This window comes from Plecotus auritus (genome assembly GCF_963455305.1).
Source record: "Plecotus auritus genome assembly, chromosome: 1".
NCBI lineage: Eukaryota > Metazoa > Chordata > Mammalia > Chiroptera > Vespertilionidae > Plecotus > Plecotus auritus.
In genome coordinates, this window is record NC_137770.1 from 48,147,896 (window position 1) to 48,170,490 (window position 22,595).

Below are 22,595 nucleotides of genomic sequence, written 5' to 3' on the forward strand. Positions count from 1 at the left end.
TGATCCCCAGGAGGGGATGTGCAGGAGGCAGCTGATCTATGTTTATCTCTCATCAATGTTTCTCTCTCTCTCTCCCTCTCTCTCATAAAAATAAAAACATATTTAGAAACAAAACAAAACACAATGAGATATCTTCTCACATCTGTTAGAATGGCTATCATCAAAAAGCCAAGAGATAACAAGCACTGGAGAAGATGTAGAGAAAAGGGAACCCTTGTGCACTCTTGGTGGGAATGCAAATTGGCATAGCTGTTATGAAAAACAGTATGGAGGTTCCTCAGAAAATTAAAATACCAGCAATCCTACTTCTGGTGACATTAACAAAATCCAGCCAGTACACAGACTTTCAGCAAGCCAAAGGAAAGGAAATTGGGATTTTGTAGAGATATCAGCACCCCCATATTCATTAGCATTATTTATAACTAGAGGCCCGATGCACAAAATTCGTGCAAGGCTAGGCCCTCACAGCCCGGATTCATCTGGAAGGTCGTCTGGAAGATCGTCTGGACAGCCGTTCCACTGTTTGGCCGTTTGGTTGATTTGCATATTATGCTTTTATTATTACAGATAGCCAAGATATGGAAACAACCTAATTGTCCATCACACACACACACACACACACACACACACACACACACACTGCATAATATTATTCAGCCATGAAAAATAAAGACATCCTCAGATAAAATAAATAAAAAAGAGAGAGTAGAAAAATAAAGACATCCTGCCATTTCTGACAACTTGTATGAAATTTGAGGGCATTATGCTAAGTGAAATAAGTCCGTCATAGGAAGACAAATATTGTATGATATCACTTATATGTGGAATCTAAAAAACCCAAACTTAGAGTAACAGAGAGTAAAGTGGTGATTACCAGTGGTTGGGGAAAATGGGAGAGATATTTGTCAAAGGGTACAACTTTCAGTTATAAATATAACAAGGTCTGGAGATCTAATGTACAGCATGATTATAACCAATAATAATGTGTTATATATTTGAATGTTGCTAAGACAGTAAATCTTAAATGTTCTCACCACAAAAAAAAGAAATGGTAATTATATGATAGAATGGAGGTGTTAACTAATAATATGGTGGTAATCATTTTGCAATACATAACTTTATCAAATCAGCACACTATATACCTTAAACTTATACAATGTTATATGTCAATTATATCTCAATAAAGCTGGGGGAAAATAAAGAAAATGAGTTGACAGGTATGAGAAGTTACTAAAGGATAAGAAAGTAGAAAGATACACCAAGCAATTTAGTATGACAATGACTTAAAATACTTATCTCAATAAAAAGTTGGACATACACAGCCTATCTAGCAAAGACTCTGGCTATTTGCCTATCAAGCTGGATTAGCTATAAAAAGTACACTAACTGGAACTATAAATCATAAAAACTTACTAAAATGGCATAGAGTTTCAAAAGTATAAATATGTTGGTGAAGAATACTAGAAAGTAGTGGTACTAAGTAGAAAGAAATAGCAAAAAATAATTTAAACTCCTTTTGTCTTATACATGAAGGTTCTTTGCCATCTGACCAAAAAGCATTACGGATATGACCAAGAAAGGGGCGGGTGCAATGGATCTGATACTCTGGTTCACAATGAGATTCCAGGCTTCTCTAGTTGCCTGGAGCATAGTAATATGATTTTCCAGCACATTAGGGAAGCAAAAGTAGAACCAGAAAGTCTATGTACTGGCTGGATTTTGTTAATGTCACTTAAAATGGAGGAAAAAATCCTAGCAAGATACCAAATAGAGTGCAGCAGATGGTAAACAAATATTATGAAGCAATCTTCACAAAATCTGCAGTGTGTCACAAATATACAAAATGGCAGAGTTTGGGAAAAGAGAATCATAACAGGCCATATGTTGTTAGCAATTTTATTTGAGGCAACATGCAATCCAAAAGAGAAACCAAGAGAAGGAACATAAAGGCCCAATAGAGGGGAAGAGGCAGCCTCAGGTAAGGGCAGTCAGAATGGCAAGCACAGTGCCTACCAAGTAAACAGCAGACTCAGGGGAGGTCTCAGCCAAACATCATCCCCTGCAGTGACAGGACTCAAGTAGGCTTTGGAGAGAAACAATCTAGCTTCTACAAAGAACAACAGAAAGTTAAGGCTATATATTATATGTCATTTGTCAATTCCTTCAGTGCCAGGTGAGAGTCAATTAGAACTACAGCAAAGGTGTTTTTCCAAGGCAAGAGGAAAGAAATGAAAACATAATTGTATAGGTTAGAAAGACATCAACGGGAAATTACCAGAAAAGTTGTCAAGTTTACAGCCCTTCTCAGGTATGGAATCTAAGACCTGGACAGGACTAGAGGCCACTGTTTCTATGGCCAAATCTTTATATGTATGAGTTTAATTTAGTTTCATGCCTCCCATCTTCTGATTCCTTCTTCAGTTCTTTGCTCCCTTTTTCTTCCCAACAAATAGTAAGTGTCTACCATACAGCAGGCAATTTTCTGGGGATGGTAGCAGTGGAAAAAGAACACCTGATTTCATGGAACTTTCACTTTAGTTGAGACTGAAGGGGAAAGAGTTTTCCAGGCAGAGGGAACAGCTAATGCAAAGACCCTGAGGCAGAAGAATATATGGCATGTTCAAGAGACTGAAAGAAAGCCAGATAAGTGGAATAGAATGAGAGGGAGGAGAGATAATGAGAGGGAGGAGAGAGAACTACCACTACTTCAAAGAAGTAATGGTAGAGCAGACTTGGAGGCAGATGAGAAAAATGGGCATTTTAAGGATTTGGCTTTTACTTCTGAGTAAGATGGAAACCACTGTGGGTAGAGTGTTACGATCTCACTTAACTTCTAAAAGGAATACTTTGGCTGATGTATGGAGGCAAAAGCAGAAACAGGAAGACCAGTTAGGAGACCAATGGTCTAGTCCAGGTGAGATATGGTGGTGGCCTAAACCAAGCTGAGAGGTTTGAGTAGTTGTCACATGCTGGATATATTTTAAAGATAGAGCTAATAGAATTTACTGATGGATAAAATTTGAAAAGCTTGTCCTATTCCTTCATTCCTTCAATCATCCATACATTACAGAAACACATATTGAGTGAGTACTATGTGCCATGTACCATGTTAGGCTTTCCAGGGATTCAAAAATGAGCAGTACTGTTTACTGCCTTCAAGAAACAAACAGCCTGGTGCTTGAGTAAAGAAATCAAGCTTCTTAATTATCATGCAAAATAGCAAAATTACCCATAAACAACTACTCTAATAAGACTAAAAAGGATCTCAGACTTTTTGTATCAATGATAGTTAGAACCAAAATTCCAGTAAGGTAAAGCTCTCTTTAAACGGTCTCAAATTCTAAAATGCTCAAGTAACTCTTACCTGTTAAATAATTTTTAGACTCAGTATAGGTTTTCTGTGAATTACAACTTTTCATTAACCTACCTAGTTTTACTTATAAGCAATCACCTATCTTTTACATATACTATAGTTTAAGAAATAAGCTTCATTTTTTCCATATATTTTATAATTTCCATATATTTTATGATTTAGACTTTTCTACAAAGCAAAAGGGGGTTTTCACCCAACTATTTAAAATGAAATTGCCTTTATTATTTGAACATGAGGAGCATTTATATAGATAATCAGCTATAATTGTTTTCTATACTCTAAGAATTTACAACTATATAATTGTAATTTTTCTTTAAATGGTCATATTGTGCCAAATTTAAAATGAGATATGATGTACTGGTTTTCAAATTTCCACCCAAAATAATCTTCCAGAAATTCATAAAACAACTGAAAAGTATTCTATTCAAAAAGAAGTTAGTATAAAATGGTCATGGTTGAAGAAAGAAATAAAATTTATCCTATAACCATTTTTCTGAACCAAAATTTAGACATATGGTTTGACAAGTATGAAGATATTTATGAGAGCTATATACCCAAGAATGTGAAGTCAGAGTGTCATAGGAAAGTAGTGAGTGCCATATGGTGCTTCTAGGTAGAAATCAGCACTTGTCCATACAGACCAGTAGGATTTACTCTCCAGCAACCAACCCAACAATCATTTTACAGCAGTCACTTGTCTAGAGAAAATTCAGGGAGAGGAATGCATGTATATGTGCAGGAAACTCACTAGTGGGCATGGTTGATTTTCATCACTTCATGTGTTGTGTACTCTTTAATCTGTTAATGGAACTAGAAATCAGCAGGGGTCTTTGGGCCTATAAAAATGGCAAGCTCCTACAGCATATGTAGGGCCCACACATGCAAACACACAAGATTTTTATGGTTATGGTGTGTAGCTTCATCTCAGAAGTATTCTCACACCTAGGAAAAGATGAATTATTCAATAACTAATATGGGGTCAACTGTCTATCTGCTTGAAGAATAAAGTTGTACCTTCATCTGACTCCTCTTTTCACCAAAATAAACTGAATGTAGTACAAAAACCCCTTTGTAATAGAAATGCACACTGTTTAAAAACAAACACTAATACACATATGAACATTAAAGTAGAAAAAGAGAATAAGGATGAATGTTTTCAATATCCTGGAATGTGAAAGACCTTTCTAAGCTTAACATAAATCTAGAAGTCACAAAGGAAAATATGATCAACCGGACCATGTAAAAAGTTTCAAGGATAAAAAGAAGAGGGATGAAAGACCAAACCAAGTGAAAAAAAAGTAGTAAACTACACAAAAATATCCATAGCATGTAAGACAAAGGGCAAATTTTCTTAATATTGGCAAGCTTTTAAATCAGAAAAAGACAAATAACCTAATGGAAAAATTGGTAAAGGTGACAAATAATTAACAGAAATTAAATACAAATGATCAAACTACAAATAAAAAGATGCTCAGGCTCATCTATAATTGAATACAAAATAAAACAATAATTCATCTTTTTCACCTATCAAACTGACATTGACTAAAAAGTTTGCAAATACCCAGAGTTAGTGAGGGTAGAGAGAAATGGGCAGTCTCAAACATGGTTGGTGGGAGTGTAAATTAGTTCTACTTTTTGAGAGCAATATGGTAATAGCTATTAATATGTATATGAGTACTCTTTGTCTCAGTATTTCCAACTCTGAGGAATTTATCCTACAAATATATTTGCACAATCTGGAACAATACAAGACATTGCTGCTAACTGCAGCATTTTTTCGAATACTAAAACACCAACTGGTCCATCAATAGGTTAAATGAATTCAGCCATAGCCATAAAATTAAGTATAATGTAGTCATCCAAAAGAATGAAGTTTTGCACACTACTGTTGAAAGGGGCCCAATGTATACTTTTAAGTGCAGCAGGGGAAACTAGTTCCAGTATCCTAGCTAATAAAAGAGTAATATGCAAATTGACCATCACTCCAACACACAAGATGGCTGCCCCCATGTGGTCAAAGATGACTGCCCCCATGTGGACACAAGATGGCCACCACAAGATGGCCAGCAGGGGAGGGCAGTTGGGAGGGACCAGGCCTGCAAGGGAGGGCAGTTGTGGGCGATCAGGCCAGCAGGGGAGAGCAGTTGGGAGGGACAAGGCCTGCAAGGGAGGGCAGTTGGGGGCGATCAAGCCTGCAGGGGAGGGCAGTTAGGGGTGACCAGGCTGGCAGAGGAGGGAAGTTGGGGGCCACCGGGCCTGCAGGGAAGGGCAGTTGGGGGGGACCAGGCATGCAGGGGAAGGCAGTTAGGGGTGACCAGGCCTGCAGGGGAGAGCAGTTGGGGGGGGACCAGGCCTGCAGGGGAGGGCAGTTAGGGGAAAACAGGCTGGCAGGGAGCAGTTAGGCATCAATCAGGCTGGCCAGGGAGTGTTTAGGGGGTGATTAGGCTGGCAGGCAGAAGCGGTTAGGGGCAATCAGGAAGGCAGGCAGGCAAGCAGTTGGGAGCCAGCAGTCCTGGATTGTGAGAGGGATGTCCGACCGCCCGTTTAGGCCCGATCCAGGTAGGATCGGGCCTAAACGGGCGGTCGGACATCCCTTGAGGGGTCCCAGATTGGAGAGGGTACAGGCTGGGCTGAGAGACACCCCACCCCCGTGCACGAATTTTGTGCACCGGGCCTCTAGTAGCATATAACATGTACAGAGAAAATTTCTGTGAAGATATAGAAGAAACTGTTAACTAGTGACTTAGGTAAAATGGGAACTTTTACATCTTGCTTTATTCTATGCTGTTTGAATGTTTTTTAAAAATCACCTATACCTTCTTCATTAAAAAAAAAAAAAATCAAACACTAGCTATTGAAAAGTACTTTCATTTGTGCTCTCATAAGGAAGAAAAAAACCAAGAAGGAGTAAGAAGAAAAAGAGGTTTAGGGCCATTAGTCCAAGAGGTCAATTCAGCATAAATGGGCATCCCTCACCTCAGCCCGAGAGACACGATACCCAGGAACAGAAGTCAGAAAGAATATAGCCACTGCAGACCCTCCGAGGTGCCTGCCCTTTCTCTTGTTGCTACAGTCATATCACTAAATATAACACCATCTCTTTTGTATAAGAAATCAATTGGTGCTAAGTATACTTTTCAGTAATAAATAACCTATGTAATAAAAGCCCAATATGCAAATTGTCCCCTCGGGCGGTCATTAGACCGGGAGACCGGGAGTTTGACTGCTTGCTATGACGTGTACTGACCACCAGGGGCCGGTGCAGAATACGGTGGGCATTAGCAACACAGTGCTGGCAGCAGGCAGCAGTGGAGGCGCTGCGGGCCCCAATGGGCCCCGACGAGAGGAAGGCCACAGCGGGATGCTGGAGCAGGTGAGAGGACAGTGCCAGGCCAAGGCAGAATGCTAGGCAGGGCTACAGGGCTGCGAGGCTGGGAGTACGAGCTGGGGCTGCAAGGCAGGGGACGCAAGCTGGGGCCCAATCTTCGCAGGCCACCCCGAAGGACCCCAGCTGTGCACGAATTTGTGCACCAGGTCTCTAGTACTACCATAAATATATCTTTTGATTAAAGTTTTATGTATTTAAGAATTGTTCTATCATACACACAAACTATTAACTAAAACTGCTCAAAAATATCAGTAAATTCGTCTACAAACTACATCTTTCCAACTATCGTATATAATAAAAGGCTAATATGCATCCTATATAATAAAAGGCTAATATGCAGATCAACCAAATGGCGGAATGACTGGTCGCTATGACGCGCACTGACTACCATGAGGCAGATGCTCCATGCAGGAGCAGCCATCTGGTGGTCAGTGTACTCCCACAGGGGGAGCACCACTCAGCCAGAAGACGGGCTCATGGCTAGTGAGCGCAGCGGCTGTGGCGGGAGCCTCTCCCACCTCTGTGGCAGCACTAAAGATGTCCAACTGCCAGCTTAGGCCCGCTCCCTGTAGGGAGCGGGCCTAAGCCATAAGTCGGACATCCCCTGAGGGCTCCTGGACTGCGAGAGGGCGGAGGCTGGGCTGAGGAATTCCCCTGAGTGCATGAATTTTGTGCACCGGGCCTCTAGTTTCTTATACATAGACTAGAGGCCCAGTGCACGAAATTCGTGCATGGGGGTGTGTGTCCCTCAGCTCAGCCTGCACCCTCTCCAATTGGGACCCCTCAAGGGATGTCCGACTGCCCGTTTAGGCTGGATCCCGGTAGGATGGGGCCTAAACAGGCAGCCAGACATGCCTCTCACAATCCAGGACTGCTGGCTCCCAACTGCTCACCTGCCTGCCTTCCTGATTGCCCCTAACTGCTTCTGCCTGCCAGCCTGATCATCCCCTAACCACTCCCCTGACAGCCTGATTGTTGCCTAACTGCTCCCCTGCCAGCCTGATTGCCCCTAACTGCCCTCCCCTGCAGGCCTGGTCCCCCCCCAACTGCTCTCCCCTGCAGGCCTGGGTCCCCCCCACAACTGCCCTTCCCTGAAGGCCTGGGTCCCCCCCCCAACTGCCCTTCCCTGTAGGCCTAGTCACCCCCAACTTCCCTCCTCTGCTGGCCTGGTCACCCCTAACTGCCCTCCCCTGCAGGCTTGATCGCCCCCAACTGCCCTCCCTTGCAGGCCTGGTCCTTCCCAACTGCCCTCCCCTGCTAGCCTGATCGCCCACAACTGCCCTCCCTTGCAGGCCTGGTCCCTCCCAACTGCCCTCCCCTGCTGGCCACCTGGTGGTGGCCATCTTGTGTCCGCATGGGGGCAGTCATCTTTGACCACTTGGGGGCAGCCATCTTGTGTGTTGCAGTCATGGTCAATTTGCATATTACTCTTTTATTAGATAGGATAGAGGCCTGGTGCACAGGTGGGGGCCGGCTGGTTTGCCCTGAAGGGTGTCCTGGATCAGGGTGGGGGTTCCCTTGGGGCATGGGGCAGCCTGGGCAAGGGGCCTGTGGTGGTTTGCAGGCCAGCCATGCCCTCCGGCAACCCACGCAGAAGCCCTGGTATCTGGGATTTATTTATCTTCTATAATTGAAACTTTGTGGCCTTGAGCGGAGCCAAGCCTCCTGCTTGCTCCGTGGCTGCAGCCATTTTTGTTGGGATTTATTTATCTTCTATAATTGAAACTTTGTAGCGGAGGCCAAGGCAGGCCAGGGCTACAGGAGCTTGGCTTCCTCCATCGCCAGGGGCAACCCAAGCCTCCTGCTCTCTCCAGCTCCGTGGCTACCGCCATTTTTGTTGGGATTTATTTACCTTCTATAATTGAAACTTTGTAGCCTTGAGTGAAGGCCTGGGCCTGCCAGGGTGTGCGGAAAGCTTGGCTTCTTCCATTGCTGGAGAAACCCAAGCCTCCTGCTCACTCCGTGGCCGCAGCCATCTTGGTCAGGTTAATTTGCATGCTCACTTCTGATTTGCTGGTGGGGGTGGCTTGTGAGTGTAGTGGAGGTACAGTCAATTTGCATATTACTCTCTTATTGGATAGGATATGCTCCACAGTCTACTCCAGAAATTACCCTTTACCATTTACTAGCTGTAAGGCTCTGATCAGGTCTTAGAGATGTCCTTTCTTCAACTAAAACAGAGCTAATAACAGGCTGTCAAAGTGCTTTGTGGGGATCCTGTGAAGGTTAAATTAAATGAGATAACCCATGGAATGCTCTTAGCACAACATCTAGCAACAGCAAGTACTCCAAATGTTAACTATCAGACTGTCCATGAAATCCCTGGCACCCCAAGGAGTTACTGCAAGGGATCTAAAGAGCTTGCAACACTAATATGTATTTTAGATATATGTACTATTTTTAGTAAAATAGTAGTTATCTTAAGAGTTCTATTCAAGTAGCTTTTAAAAACATATAATTGTTGAAAAATATTCAAACAATAGAGAAATAAGTAAAGGAAAAAGTGTGCTCATTCAGCCCCCACTCCAGCCTCCAAATCGCCTTTCCATGGAAAATCATTAGAAAGCACTGCAGCAACTTCAGATCCTTGTCTCTCAATATGTAGGGTGTCCCAAAAAACGTATACACACACTTTGAATAATAACAATGGCAGTGTTTATTAAAATACATTTCATTTTCAAAATTGAGCTATCAGCTGTTAAAGTGTGCATACATTTTTTTGGAACACCTTGTATTCATGAAGTTGGGAGGAGGAGAGATTAGCTTTTTCACAAAATAGGATCTTACCAAATATTTTATTTGTTTAGTCAATAATATATTATGGATGTCTTTCCATGTCAATGCATAAAATCCTTATTCATTCTTTATACCCAATGATTCAGACTTATAACTTATTAATCTATTATTTTAGGCAGTTAGCTTACTTTTAACTTTCTGCTATTAAAAATAATTCCACAATGAACAGTTTGTTTGAAGGGCATTCAACATATGTTTAGGTCTTTCTGTTGGACAGCTTCCTAAAAGTGGATCTGCTGAGTCAAAGATTTTACACATTTTATATTTTGGTAAATACTGCCAAATTGTCCTCCAAAGAGAACATAAGTAAAACAGAGGACAATGTACTCTCTGTCATTAACCATCTGCTTAAAACACAAGATCAAAAAGTACATTATGTGGAGAAACAATACATTTTTCCACATGAAAAGTGGCCCTCATCTTTTTAAAAAAATGGGAACTACAGTTACAAATACATTATCCTTCTCAACACCAGAGCTACTGACTAAATTCTCACCTTAACATTACTCAGACCCTGACCTCTCCTGCAGTGACCTGCCTCATATCAAAACTAGTTTTCTAGTGCCCTGTCCCTGCCCCTGCCCCTGCCCCCGGTCCCCAAGCCAACTGCTTTGGTGTGGAGGGTGGTGTGGGGAAAGGACTTAAGATGTAAAGTGTTGCTGCCATCATATAGCAGCCGTGCCAAGCCTCACTAAAACAGAATTATTCCATTCAATGTTCACTTAAAAGCTCTGTTCTGTGGCTGTTATAAAGCAGCAATGGATTAAAACCTCTTAATCAATAATCATTGGCCTACAGGTAGTTTACAGGTTTCATTTTACACCACAATATTATTACAGTGAGGAGCAAGAGCAGATAAAGGTCATGTTGGTAATTAAAGCTATATTGTAGAAATATGCACACCCAAGATATGATTAAATAAGAAAATATTACTCAGTTAAGTATCATCATTAAACTTGCATTAATTTATAAATATTTAAATGTACCATATGATGATCATAAATAATCTGTTTTTGTCAGTTTCTAAACTAATGTAACCCATAAACCCCTTGAAAAATTACTGCAGAAGGAAACAGTCAAGAAAGTATACAAGCCAGACTTACATTCAAATGCTGTGGTTGTTGCTTCAGGCAGAACCTGGCCTATCACATCCTAAACAAAGAAAGAATAAAGAAACACAATTAGCCATCTTCTTTATTGCTAACATGTGGCAAATCCTAGAGGAAATATGAGAACCTGGGTAAGATTTTTGAAATGTGGGCATAAACTATAAAAACATTAGCTCATAATCACACTCAGCCCCGAAATATAAGCCCAGAGTTTAAATCTCTATTGGGGGGGGGGGTGTTGGGGGGGGAGTGCAATTTTTGCGAAATCTTTTCTACTTTATATTAATAACATAATATTGCCTTCTCAATTCAACAGTGTATACAAATACATTATTGTGTATTTATAAAAAATTTGGTTTCTCCTATGGGAGGCTGTGGAATGTACTGTAGTAGAAAGAGTAAGGGGTTTGGGAGTCAGACTGGCCTGGGTTTGAATCTCAGCTCTGCACTTCCTAGCTGTGTGATTGGAAACAAATCTCTGAGCCTCAGTTTCATTACCCTCCAATATGGATCTAGTAATACTCATAGATGTAATATAAAAATTTAATAAAAAATATAATAAACATAAGCTAGCCTAACGCATTGTAGACATTCAACAAATGTAATTTCTGATATGTAACTAGCCACACCTTGCCTTGCATTCAGAGTGAGAAAAGCTCAAAAAACCAGTTTCTGTGATGATATAAACCTATAAAGCTACATGTAATACCAACAATTCATATCAACCTTTACTCTTAATCAAATGAACAATATCTAATGACACTAAAATAAAGTTGATCTAGCCTACAAAAATTTTTAAAACTATATATAATCTGCTATCAATGTTTAAATGAATCTATGAAATTGAAAACACGGTAATTAGTCTACAGAGACAGCTTAAAGAAGCACAGAACACCTTCAAGAAATAGTTCTGGGAAAAGTGACCCTCCGTTATGTCCAGTCCAATCCAAATGGTCTGCAAACCTCATTGCTCTCTGGCAGCCCTGCCACAAAGTTCCTCCTTGGCTGTGCCAGAACTGGGACCAGGCAGCCAGCTCACAAGACAGTGGGAAGTATTTCTCAGCAGGGAGCCCTCAACCCCTCCAAGTGGGGCACTTAGCAGAGTGGCGGCTGCAACTTCCTTCTAAAGGCAGTTCTTTAGAAGCTTTTGCTGCAGTGGCAATTTGCATAATAGCCTTGCCTCTACAGTGCCTTTTTTTTCCCTTCAAAAATAAATCTGCATATAAAATTGATCTAAGGGAACTATCTTAGGCAGCCTTCACTCATTAAGGGCCAAAGGAGATTATTTTTCCCTCTAACTCATCTAAGCAAATGAAACATCAACTTTTAAAGGAATTATTTGTCAAAGATTTTAGTGTTAAAAAAATTCTTTCTAGCCCTGGTGGGGCAGTTCAGTTGGTTAGAGCGTCCTCCCCGTATGCCAAGGCTCTGGGTTCAATCCCTTTCAGGGCACATGCAAGAATCAACCAATGAATGCATAAATAAGTGGAACAACAGATCTCTCTCTCTCTCTCTCTCTCTGTCTCCCCCTACCTCCCCTTCCAACCTCCCTCCTTCCTTTCCTCCCTCTCTCTAAAAATTAAATTTAAGAAAAGAAAAAAAAAAAAAAGCTCTAGCCTGTGTGGTTCAGTTGGTTGAGTGTTGTCCCATGCACCGAGAGGTCATTGATTTGATTCCCCGTCAGGGCACATGCCAGGCTGGGTTGGGGACTCGATCCCCAGTAGGATCTGGTAGAGCCCCAAAGCTACCAGAGAGCAATGAGGTTTGCAAGCTATTTGAGTTGGACTAGATATAAGGGAGGGTCAATTTTCCCAGGAGACAGCGAATCGATGTTTCTCTCTCCTCTCTCTCTAAAATCAATGAAAACATATTTAAATAATTTTTTAATTCTTTCTATACACTTGTATTTATTGACAGGTAAATGGCTACTGTAGAACGAGTATGAAATAAACTACACAGCCAGCCAGTGTAAAAAGCCTGAGAGTGTTGACTGGAGCCAAACTGCTAGGGCTGGATCTTGGCTCTGCCACTCACTAGCTAAGTGACTAAGCCTCAGTTTCCTTCTGTGTAAAATATAATCACAAGTGTACCAACCTTGTAGGACTAAATGAGCTAATATTTGTAAAGTGCTTAGAAGAGTGTCTAGCACGTACCCATATTAGTGTTTGTTAAATAAATAGAACAAGTCACTGATGACTGGAACATTACAAAACTTACCTCATAAGGAAACCTTAAATTTAGCACCCAACCATCAGTGGAGGATGGTCATTCGTTCACTTACTTCAGCCTTCCACAGTACTTACTGAGGACCTTTTCTAGCCAGTATGGAAAAAAGAAACAAACAAAACAGAGGACTCTACCCCCAAGACTCCATCCAAATCTAGATGATCACTGCTTACTTCCAGGAACTCGGATCATTCAGACAACCAATCCTGAGACACGAACTCCATAGCATTAACAAACTCACTGAGGACATTTCCTGCTTATGAAGAGCAGACCCCATCAAACAGCAAATCTCTAAATAACTAGCTGAAGACCCTGCTGGGCAGCAATGGCATCCTTTGCCCATCTACATAAACAAGGAGCCACATGTGCTTTACATCTAATGTGGGGACAAGGAGAAAGCAAAAGCAAACCCGCTTGAGAGAATCATCCTGTTTTGTTAGAGCAATAGAAGGGGGGCTATCATAAAGACCAAAGCGTAAAAGGTCTGAAAATTAGTCAATATCTACTGGTCATTTCTAAGCAGGGCACATTTGATAATTTTATTCATATTTTCCAGTTACATTTTAAGTGATTTATTTCAAAGCGACCCAGTGAGGTTTCAAAGAAAACTTAAGTTTAAATATCTTGATAGTGATCATTTCTTAATTCTTTCCCTCTCCCTTCCTTTCAATAAATGAGGCAAAAGTCTGATAGCCCAAAAATATAATTAACCATCTACAATGTACTAGGAGCATAAAGAACACAACGCTGTAGGCGATAGAAAAATAAGATTTAGGAAGAATTGAATCTGGTCACAGAGATAAAGACAAACCTAGAAGACTAACAATACAGAGCATTTACAGAATGGTAGAGCCAAACCAAAGAAACCTATAAATAGCCAGCAGTATTTGCTAACTCAGGAGGAGGGAAAAATCAGACTCGGTACAAACGGGAATTTCACAGGAGGAAAATCTGAGCTGGGACTCGGGAGACAGGATTCAAACAGCATGAGGAAAGAGCTAACATGCTCCCCTACGACTCACTAATTCAGGAGATTCAGGTCTCCTGCACAATTTTCTCCAAGCTGTACCCTGCGTCTCCAAGGAAGAAGAGAAACACACAAAGCTGAGAACAGATAATCCAAATGTCTCTGCCCCTGAGCACCAGCTGGGTCTACGTCACACTGCAGCCAGTCCCTAATCAATTCAGACAAAGGGCACCGGCCCAAAGTGGCCAAGTGACTTGCCCAGGGTCTCCCAGCTATTTGCTGGAGCTGTGACTGGAGCCCTCGAGTACTGACTCCTGTTCCAAATCACTCTCAGTTACAGCTAACTCTGACTGCAAACTCTGGCTTCTGTATCTGGTTCTGCCAAAAACTAGCTGTATAACTTCAGCATTTCCCCTTCTTGGGTCCATGCTTCCTCATTTGAAAACTGGGGTGAGGAGGGTTGTATTAGATGAAGGAGAAGCTTTCAGGTTTCATTTGGCTTTAATTTTTAAAGTTCCAAGACAGAACTGCTGAGGTATCTGTTGGTATTTTGCTAATTTCTCCATGAAGAGATGAGACGAACCTGGAGAAGAGATCACAGGAGTCTCCAGGATCTGGGCTTCCAATTCCAAGAACTTTAAGGAGCACCAGGAGATAGGGCAGCACCCACCTTCACCTGGCCTTCCGGACAAACATGCTGTACCTGTGCTTACCTGAGCAAGCATGTGTGAGGACACATGGCACTCTGTGCTCTAGATGGTGGGACTGTTTGTGCAAAGTTTACTTGTAGGCCAGTCAGCCTTGAGCCAAAATACAACTGAGAGATGCTTGAGAAGCAGAAGACACAAGCCCTACCTATCCTTATCTCACACCACCACCACCACAGAGCACTTACTATGCTCCAGGTTGTTCTAAGTGCTTTAGATGTACCAACTCCAACAGTCCTCTGAATTGTGAGGTAGGCATATTTACCCCTCTAGCCCTTTTTTTTCAAAGAACAGATGAAGAGCCCTGGACAGTGTTGCTAAATGGTTAGAGTGTCAGCCCATGCACCAAAGGGCTTTAGGTTCAATTCCCGGTCAAGAGCACATCCCGGTGTTGCATGTTCAATCCCTGGCCCTAGTCAAGCTGTTGTGTGTGGGAGGCAACCACTTGATGTGTCTCACAGCAATCTCCCTCTCTCTCTCTCTCTCTCTCTCCCCTATATAATAAAAAGAGGTAATATGCAAATTGACCATTACTACAACACACAAGATGGCCGCCCCCATGTGGTCAAAGATGTCTGTCCCCCACGTGGACACAAGATGGCCAGCAGGGGAGGGCAGTTGGGGGGGACCAGGCCTGCAGGGGAGGGCAGTTAGGGGTGACCGGGCTGGCAGGGGAGAGCAGTTAGGGGCAACCGGGCCAGCAGGAGAGGGCAATTAGGGGTGACCGGGCCAGCAGGGGAGGGCAATTAGGGGTGACTGGGCCTGCAGGTGAGGGCAGTTAGGGGTGACCAGGCCTGCAGGGGAGGGCAGTTAGAGGCAATCGGGCTGGCAGGGGAGCAGTTAGGCGTCAATCAGGCTGGCAGGGGAGTGGTTAGGGGATGATCAGGCTGGCAGGCAGAAGTGGTTAGGGGCAATCAGGCAGGCAGGCAGGTGAGCGGTTGGGAGCCTGCAGTCCTGGATTGTGAGAGGTGTGTCCCAGATTGGAGAGGGTGCAGGCTGGGCTGAGGGTGTACCAACTCCAATAGTTGGTGTTGTGAATTTCGTGCACCGGGCCTCTAGTGTGTGTGTGTGTGTGTACTAGAGGCCCAGTGCACAAAATTTGTGCATGTGGGGGGGGGGTCCCCTCAACCCAGCCTGCACCCTATCCAATCTGGAACCCCTTGGTGGATGTCCAACTGCCGGTTTAGGGATCGGGCCTAAACCGGCAGTTGGGACATCCCACTCACAATCCTGGACCACTGGCTCCTAATCACTCACCTGCCTGCCTGCCTGGTTGCCCCTAACTGCCCCCTGCTGCCAGCCTGATCGCCACTCACTGCCTCTGCGTGCCAGCCTGATCACGCCTAACTTCCCCCTGCTGCCGGCCAGGTCGCCCCATGCAGCCTGCTGTTCAGTTGTTTGGTTGTGCCTCACTAACCCCCCTGCTGGCCTGGTCGTAGGCAGCCATCTTGTGGAGGTGTGAGGGTCAATTTGCATATTACCTCTTTATTATATAGGATGTATATATATGAGGTAATATGCAAATTAGACCAGGACGCCGTAACGGTTCACAACTGGATAGGAGGAGGTTGAGTGTGCAGGTGAGGCCCAGAGCGGAGACGGAGACAGAGACAGGGGGGCCTGCCCGAGCCAGTGCAGTGGGCTCGGGCGGCCCCGGAGCGAAGACAGGCAGGGTGGCTGGGGGACGCTGCAGGTCAGGCGCAGGTCCCAGCCCCCTGTGGCGCCGGTCTGGCCCCCCGCAGCGCCGGTCCAGCCTGACTCCCGCGGCCTCCGGCGCTGCATGAGTCAGGCGTGGGTCCTGGCCGCCTGTGGGGTGCCTCCTTGCATGGTGAGAGGCAGGGCGTCTCCTCGTGTAATTTCAATCGCATGCTGGGCCTCTAGTATATTTATACTAATAAAAGGGTAATATGCTAATTAGACCTGACATCTTCCGGACAAAGCCACTGTGGCAGGGGCTGAGGCAGAGGCAGTTAGGCGCGATCAGGCCAGCAGGGGGGAGCAGTTAGGGGGCGATCAGGCCGGCAGGGGGGAGCAGTTAGGGGGCAATCAGGTCGGCAGGGGAGGGCAGTTAGGGGCGATCAGGCCAGCAGGGGAGGGCAGTTGGGGGCGATCAGGCCAGCCAGGGAGCAGTTAGGGGTGATCAAGCCAGCAGGAAGAGGGGTTAGGGTCAATTAGGCAGGCAGGCGAGTGGTTAGGAGCCAGCAGTCCCGGATTGCGAGAGGGATGTCCGACTGCCAGTTTAGCAGGGATCGGGCCTAAACCGGCAGTCGGACATCCCCCGAGGGGTCCCGGATTGGAGAGAATGCAGGTCGGGCTAAGGGACCGCGCACCCCCCCCAAGTGCACAAATTTTGTGCACCAGGCCTCTAGTATATGTGTGTGTGTGTGTGTGTGTGTGTGTATACACACACACACACACATACACACATATATGTATGTATATGTATGTATATGTATATATATGTGTGTATATGTATGTATATGTATCCCTTTATCCCTCCCTTCCTCCCACTCTCTCTAAAAAATCAATGGAAAAAACATCCTTGAGTGAGGATTAGCACACACACACACACACAAATAACAGATGAAGAAACTGAGACACTTGCCTGGTAGAGCTTACAACTTAAACTCAAGCAGTCTGACTCCAGAGTTTGTCTTTAAGTAAATGTTGTACCATTTTACTTAAAACCTTCTATCTCAAATAAGTAAAGTGAAAGTGAGCTCATGTTTCTCTGCAGACACAATCTCATGTAATCTTCAGAATTATCCCTTTTACATGGAAACTGAGGCTCAGAAAGATATAATGCCTTGTCTAGTTAGTGAGACTGCTTGCCATTAAACCCAAATTTTTCAAAATTCAAAACCTAGTGTGCTGCCCACAAAACCATAATTGCATGCATCCTATTTGAAGATCCCTCACTTAACAAATATTTCAAGGTCCTATGCAGCACCAGAAACAGAGGGGAACCAGAGATGGCCATCTCCTCCAGAAGTTTACCATCTAGCGGAAGAGACAGACAAAATTATGACACAGCCTATGTGCTTTGCCAGAACAAAGCTGTGGGAATACTGAGGAGGGGCAAGTAAGCAGACTAAAGTGGAAGAAAAGTGAAGCTGGGCTTTGAAGGACAGGTGGGAGTTGGCCAGCTGAAGGGCCGCGTGGGGACCTAGAAGAACTCGAGGTTAGTTCTAAATGCCTGGAGCACAGACGCTCATTGGGTTGTGGTGAGCAATGAAGCTGGTGCCAGGCAAGGATGAGCCAATCAAGACGGGCTCAGAGGACCATATGAAGGAGGTTAGACCTTTAGCATGAGGGGAAACCTATGTGCATGGGAGTGTGTGGAGAACTCTATATGTAAAGAGGATGGCATTTGGTGTACAAGAGTGGACTCTAGCCTCTGCACTACTGGGCCAGACACCTGAAAATCTGTATGGTTTGAGTGGTCAGTAACATCCAGAACTCAAAGATACAGGAATCAAATTTTGATTGGGTAACCTATGACAACCAAAAATCTCATCGCAGATCTTTCTCCGCCAAGAACCTCCACACAGCCCAATCTTATCTTACATGTAGATAAGATGGATCTGATATTTGCAATGTGCTTCTTGGTGTCAGCTCTGCCTTTGATACCTCAGTTATCCAATAAAATGGGCACAATACATTGTCTACCTCAAATGAATGCTAAAATACGAGAAAGGCACTACCGGATGTGGAAATAAATACTAAGTAAAAGTTAGGGAATCCGGGCTCTGGTACTGACTCCCCAACTCAAGCAACAGGGCTTTGGAAAAGTCATTTCACCTCACTGCTTGCTCCTCAGTAACTATCTGCAAAGAAAGATAAGAGGGCTCAATAGGCCACCTCCAAGCAGGTGCTCTCACATTCCACGATTTTATTTCAAACACATCCCAAGTATTTATTATGAAAGCAAGAATACATCACTGATTCTAAAATGCACATTTCCCCCTATTTTAATATCTCTGAAGTCAGGCTGGTTTTGTACAATGTGCGGCGTGTCCGGTTTTGTGGGTAGCGTGTGTTTGTGTGTGTGTGTGTGTGTGTGTGTGTATGTGTGTGTGTGTGTGTTTTCTTAGTGGTACCTTAAAATAATATCTTAAAACGAATGACACCTTGTTTTCGATGAAACATGATAGATACAGCTGCCTTGTTTCCCTTTCCTGCTGGTCACCAAGTTCAGGGAACTCAGTGGAAAGTCGTGGCTGGAATCTGGCCAGGGACATTCCAAAAATCACTTGAGAAAAACTCTCTTCTAGACTCAGCTTTTGGTATCCCAGTTGCTTCTGTCACACCCCAATTCAGGCTGTGAGCTACTAGAGGGCAGGGGTTCACTCTGATCATCTTTATTTCCCCAGGGCCCTGCACATTTGCCAGATTTGTGCCCATGCAACTAATCAATGCTTGTGGCTGAGGCAATGAAACTGCCCCCATAGAAGGCCAGGGCCAAGTAAGAGTCAGGGGTCAGGTGCTGGCTACTCCAGAGACCTCTGCGCTCCCCTCGCTGGGGTTTGCACACCGAGATGAACACTCACCAGCACATCCCTGAAGAGTAACTGCGGGCCGGAGTTCACCGTCCAGTCCACGGCGCCCCGATTTGGAATCTTGATGCGAATCACCAGCACCTGGTTCTCCATGGCATGGAAGGGGCCGAAGGCCAGCCACAGCATTACAGTTAAAGGGGCTCACGTCCTGGGGTTGGGGGTGTCCATGGCCCCTGGTTAGGCGGGGGCTCCAAGGGGTGACGAGGGGAATGAGGAGAAGGGGACGGAGAGCGAGGGGTATTAGAGAGGAGGGGTGGTCAAGAAGGGGCCGTAGGCACCCTCCTAGGCCCCAGCTGGATGGGGTTGAAGTATGTCTCCTGGGAGCCTGGACGGGGTGAGGGGCAAGGACCAGGAGGTCAGAAGGTTCTCGAGTTGGGAAAGAGGGAAAAACGGGGTCGCGCAGCTCTCGGCCGTCTGTGTGGATGGGAGGAGACTGCAGAGGAAGCCCCCGTTTTAGGGGGATACAGCGGCAGGGGTGCACTCCTCCTCAGCGGACGAGGGGAGGGTCCCAGACTGGAGCGGACTCTGTCCCAGGCTGTTAGAAAGCCCCGTGGCCGCCAGACTATGAAAAAGCCGAGGGGGGCCCTCCGCGGGAGTGTCGGGAGCGAGTTCTCCGCCCCAACCCGAGCCAGACACGCGGGCTCAGCCCCGGCCGCCCGAGGCCGTGCGTCCCGGCGGCGGCTGCGGCTGCGGCGGCGGAGGCGGCAGCGGCAGGAGCAGAAGCAGAAAGGCGGCAGCTAGGGCACAGTTACTCCGGAACCAAACTGCGCGGCCCCGGAACCACGGGAGCCAGTGAAAGGAACCCGCCTCCCGAGCCGCCATGTTGGAAGAGGGCAGCTCCCGGCAAGCCCCGCCCCCGCGCCCGGAGGGCGGGGCCCAAAGGGACGGCTGGCCCCGCCCCCCGCGAGACTGCAGACGCCCAGTGACAGCCCGCGGCGACCGAGTGACTGCTTTCTTTCCTCCCCCATCCCCTCACCCCCGACCCTCCTTAGAGACAGCGAGGTGAGAGCGTCTAACAAACGGAGGAAGCGGAACTAGCGCGGGAGTCCGCCAAAAACCAATGACGGCTGACTATTGCGTACTGTTTGCCTTTACAGACGCCTCGGAAAGCCAGAACTGCTGCTCTCCTTGCTCCTTACTTTGTCAGGGCGGGTACCTAAACTTCTTGGGGGCTTGTGCACCGAACCAGCAAGAGCAAGGCAAGAACTAAAAAAAAAAGTTGTCTTTTTCTTTTCCTTCTTCCAATTCAGTGATCCAGAGGCTCGACAACTTTCTCCCACGTTAGCAAAGCGTACTTGACTTTTTCTTTCAGGAAGGTTCTTTACCCCACGATTGCCCAGAAACAGCAAACAGCTCCCATTCAAAGCAACTATAAAGACATTCAGAGTTTTAACTGCCTGGAGACAAGTGCAGTAGTGGCATCATCGTCTCTTATTAAACTGTTGCAAAAAAAAAAAAAAAAAAATACCCAGGCTAGTCCATGAATTTTCAAGTAAGTAGCAATGTTAACGTGATCGGTTCGATCACAGACAGGCAGTAGCAATAACCCTTGGTTGTTTTTAAGCGCCTTGTTAACCTCAGATTTTAAAGTGTGTAATTTTGTTGACCTAAGGTGCCCATAGAGACATTTGTTTAAACATTGCATACTGTAGGTTTGTCCTTTATCTCTTTCTAATGAAGGTGCACATATCGCTTTACTTTGGGGTCTGAATTCTGTATAAACTGGTGGGGGAAGAATGTCATTTTCCCTCTCCAACAGTCAGATAACTAATGCAAGAGAAAGAATATTTTAAACGTTGGATAGCTGCAGTATAATACCAAAATCTTTTCTGCATTTATTTTCTCTGCCTGAGTTTCTCTTATATTTAATTTGAAAGTCCATTGTAGGAGATAAATGTTCTTTTTTTCAGTTATTGTAAGTTAATAGCTTAGGTAGAAATTCATTTACTCAGATCCTCCAGATATTCTAGGAATTGCCCCTTTCCACCAGCACTTCAGTTCTATGAAAAATAAACCAGTTGCTCAAAGTCCCCATGTACTTTTTATTGAAAGTTCATTTCCTATTACTAAAGAAAATAGACCACAAAGCCAGAGATTTCCTATGGACCTATGATTTGTTAAAACAGCCTTTTTATTCATAATACTATGGGAAAACCAACTCAATTTATACTTTAACCATTTGTACACCGTAAGTGGCTATAGACACACGTGGCGGACCTTTTTAAATTAAATTCAAAATATTGTAGCATTTAACTGGGTAAATTCTTTTGGATATATACCCAGAAGTGGAAATGCTGGATCATGTAGTAATTCTAGTTTTAATTTTTTGAAGAACCTCCATACTGTTTTCCACAATGTCTGCACCATTTTACATTCCACAAACAGTGCACAGGGTTCTAATTTCTTCACATTTTCACCAACATTTATTTTCTGTATTTTTTAGTAGCCATTCTAATGGGTGTGAGGTTTTGATTTGCATTTTCCTAGTGATTAGTGATGTTGAGCACCTTTTCATATGCCTGTTGGCCATTTGTGTATCTTCTTTGGAGAATTGTCAAGTCCTTTACCCATTTGGAATTCCATTTATCTTTTTGTTGTTGAAAAGTGGTATTTTTAAATGAGGAAAATTACAATTTACTACTATAAATTCAGAGAAGTTTTCTTTCATCTCTTTTTACCTTGCTCTCAATCTTGAATCCTTTACCCAGAATCTAACCCCTTCCCATCCCTTCACTGATATAGTCCAAACTACCTTATTTCTCTCCTAATCTTCTGTTTCCACCCTTGTCCCTCCTCCCAACAGTCTGTTGTCACTCCTTTGGTGGAAATTCTTTGGATGGCTTCTTAACTTGAACAGAGCCAAGGACTAAAGTCCTTTCCTTGAACTACAAAACGACTCATTCTGCACTCCACAACTTCTGAACTTCCTTGTTCTCACCAGCCTCCTTCTCACTGTTCCTTGAACATATCAGGCATTCCAGCTCAGGGCCTTTGCATTGCCATTTCCCCTGCCTGGCTTGCTGTCACCCCAATATCCACATGCCTCACTCCATCACATTCTGCAGGTCTTGACTTAAATGTCACCTTCTGGCTGAGATGCTTCCTTTGCACACTATTGAAAACCAGCCCCAAACCCACCCCACCCACTGATACAAGCACACTGGTGCACAATTTCTAGTTCCCTTCCCTAGTTTAGCATATCACATGTTTAACTCATTTGTTTGTCTCCCCACTAAACTATAACTTCATGAGGAGATGGAACTGTATGTGTTTTATTCACTGCCATATTCCCAGCACCTAAAACAGTACTTGGCACATAGTGGGAACTTTAATTATTTTGTTGAATGAATGAGTGGATTTTGAGGCAAAGAGGATTGAGTAATAGGAATGTAACTACCATGTGCATCTCCTATCCTTCTTGAGGCCCACTTGCTCTTTTGCCTTTTCACCACTACAGAGACTGAGACAAC

General features: G+C 44.4%; 1 protein-coding gene across 4 annotated transcripts in view; it reads right to left on the minus strand.

Moving 5' to 3' along the window:
* MAP2K5 (mitogen-activated protein kinase kinase 5) overlaps positions 1-19,958 on the minus strand; it is a 289,315-nt gene extending 269,357 nt beyond the window's left edge. For 2 of the 4 annotated variants that reach the window (XM_080670940.1, XM_080670941.1), the window contains exons 1-2: positions 19,117-19,954; positions 10,661-10,709 (exon numbers count right to left, since the gene is read on the minus strand). In XM_080670940.1, the coding sequence (XP_080527066.1) occupies positions 10,661-10,709; positions 19,117-19,251 (184 nt within the window). In that variant the 5' untranslated portion in view covers positions 19,252-19,954. Of the gene's footprint in view, positions 1-10,660; positions 10,710-19,116 lie in introns of all 4 variants that reach the window. The other 2 variants (XM_080670938.1, XM_080670939.1) reach the window with 2 other exon arrangements.
* Between the last annotated feature and the right edge of the window lie 2,637 nt (positions 19,959-22,595).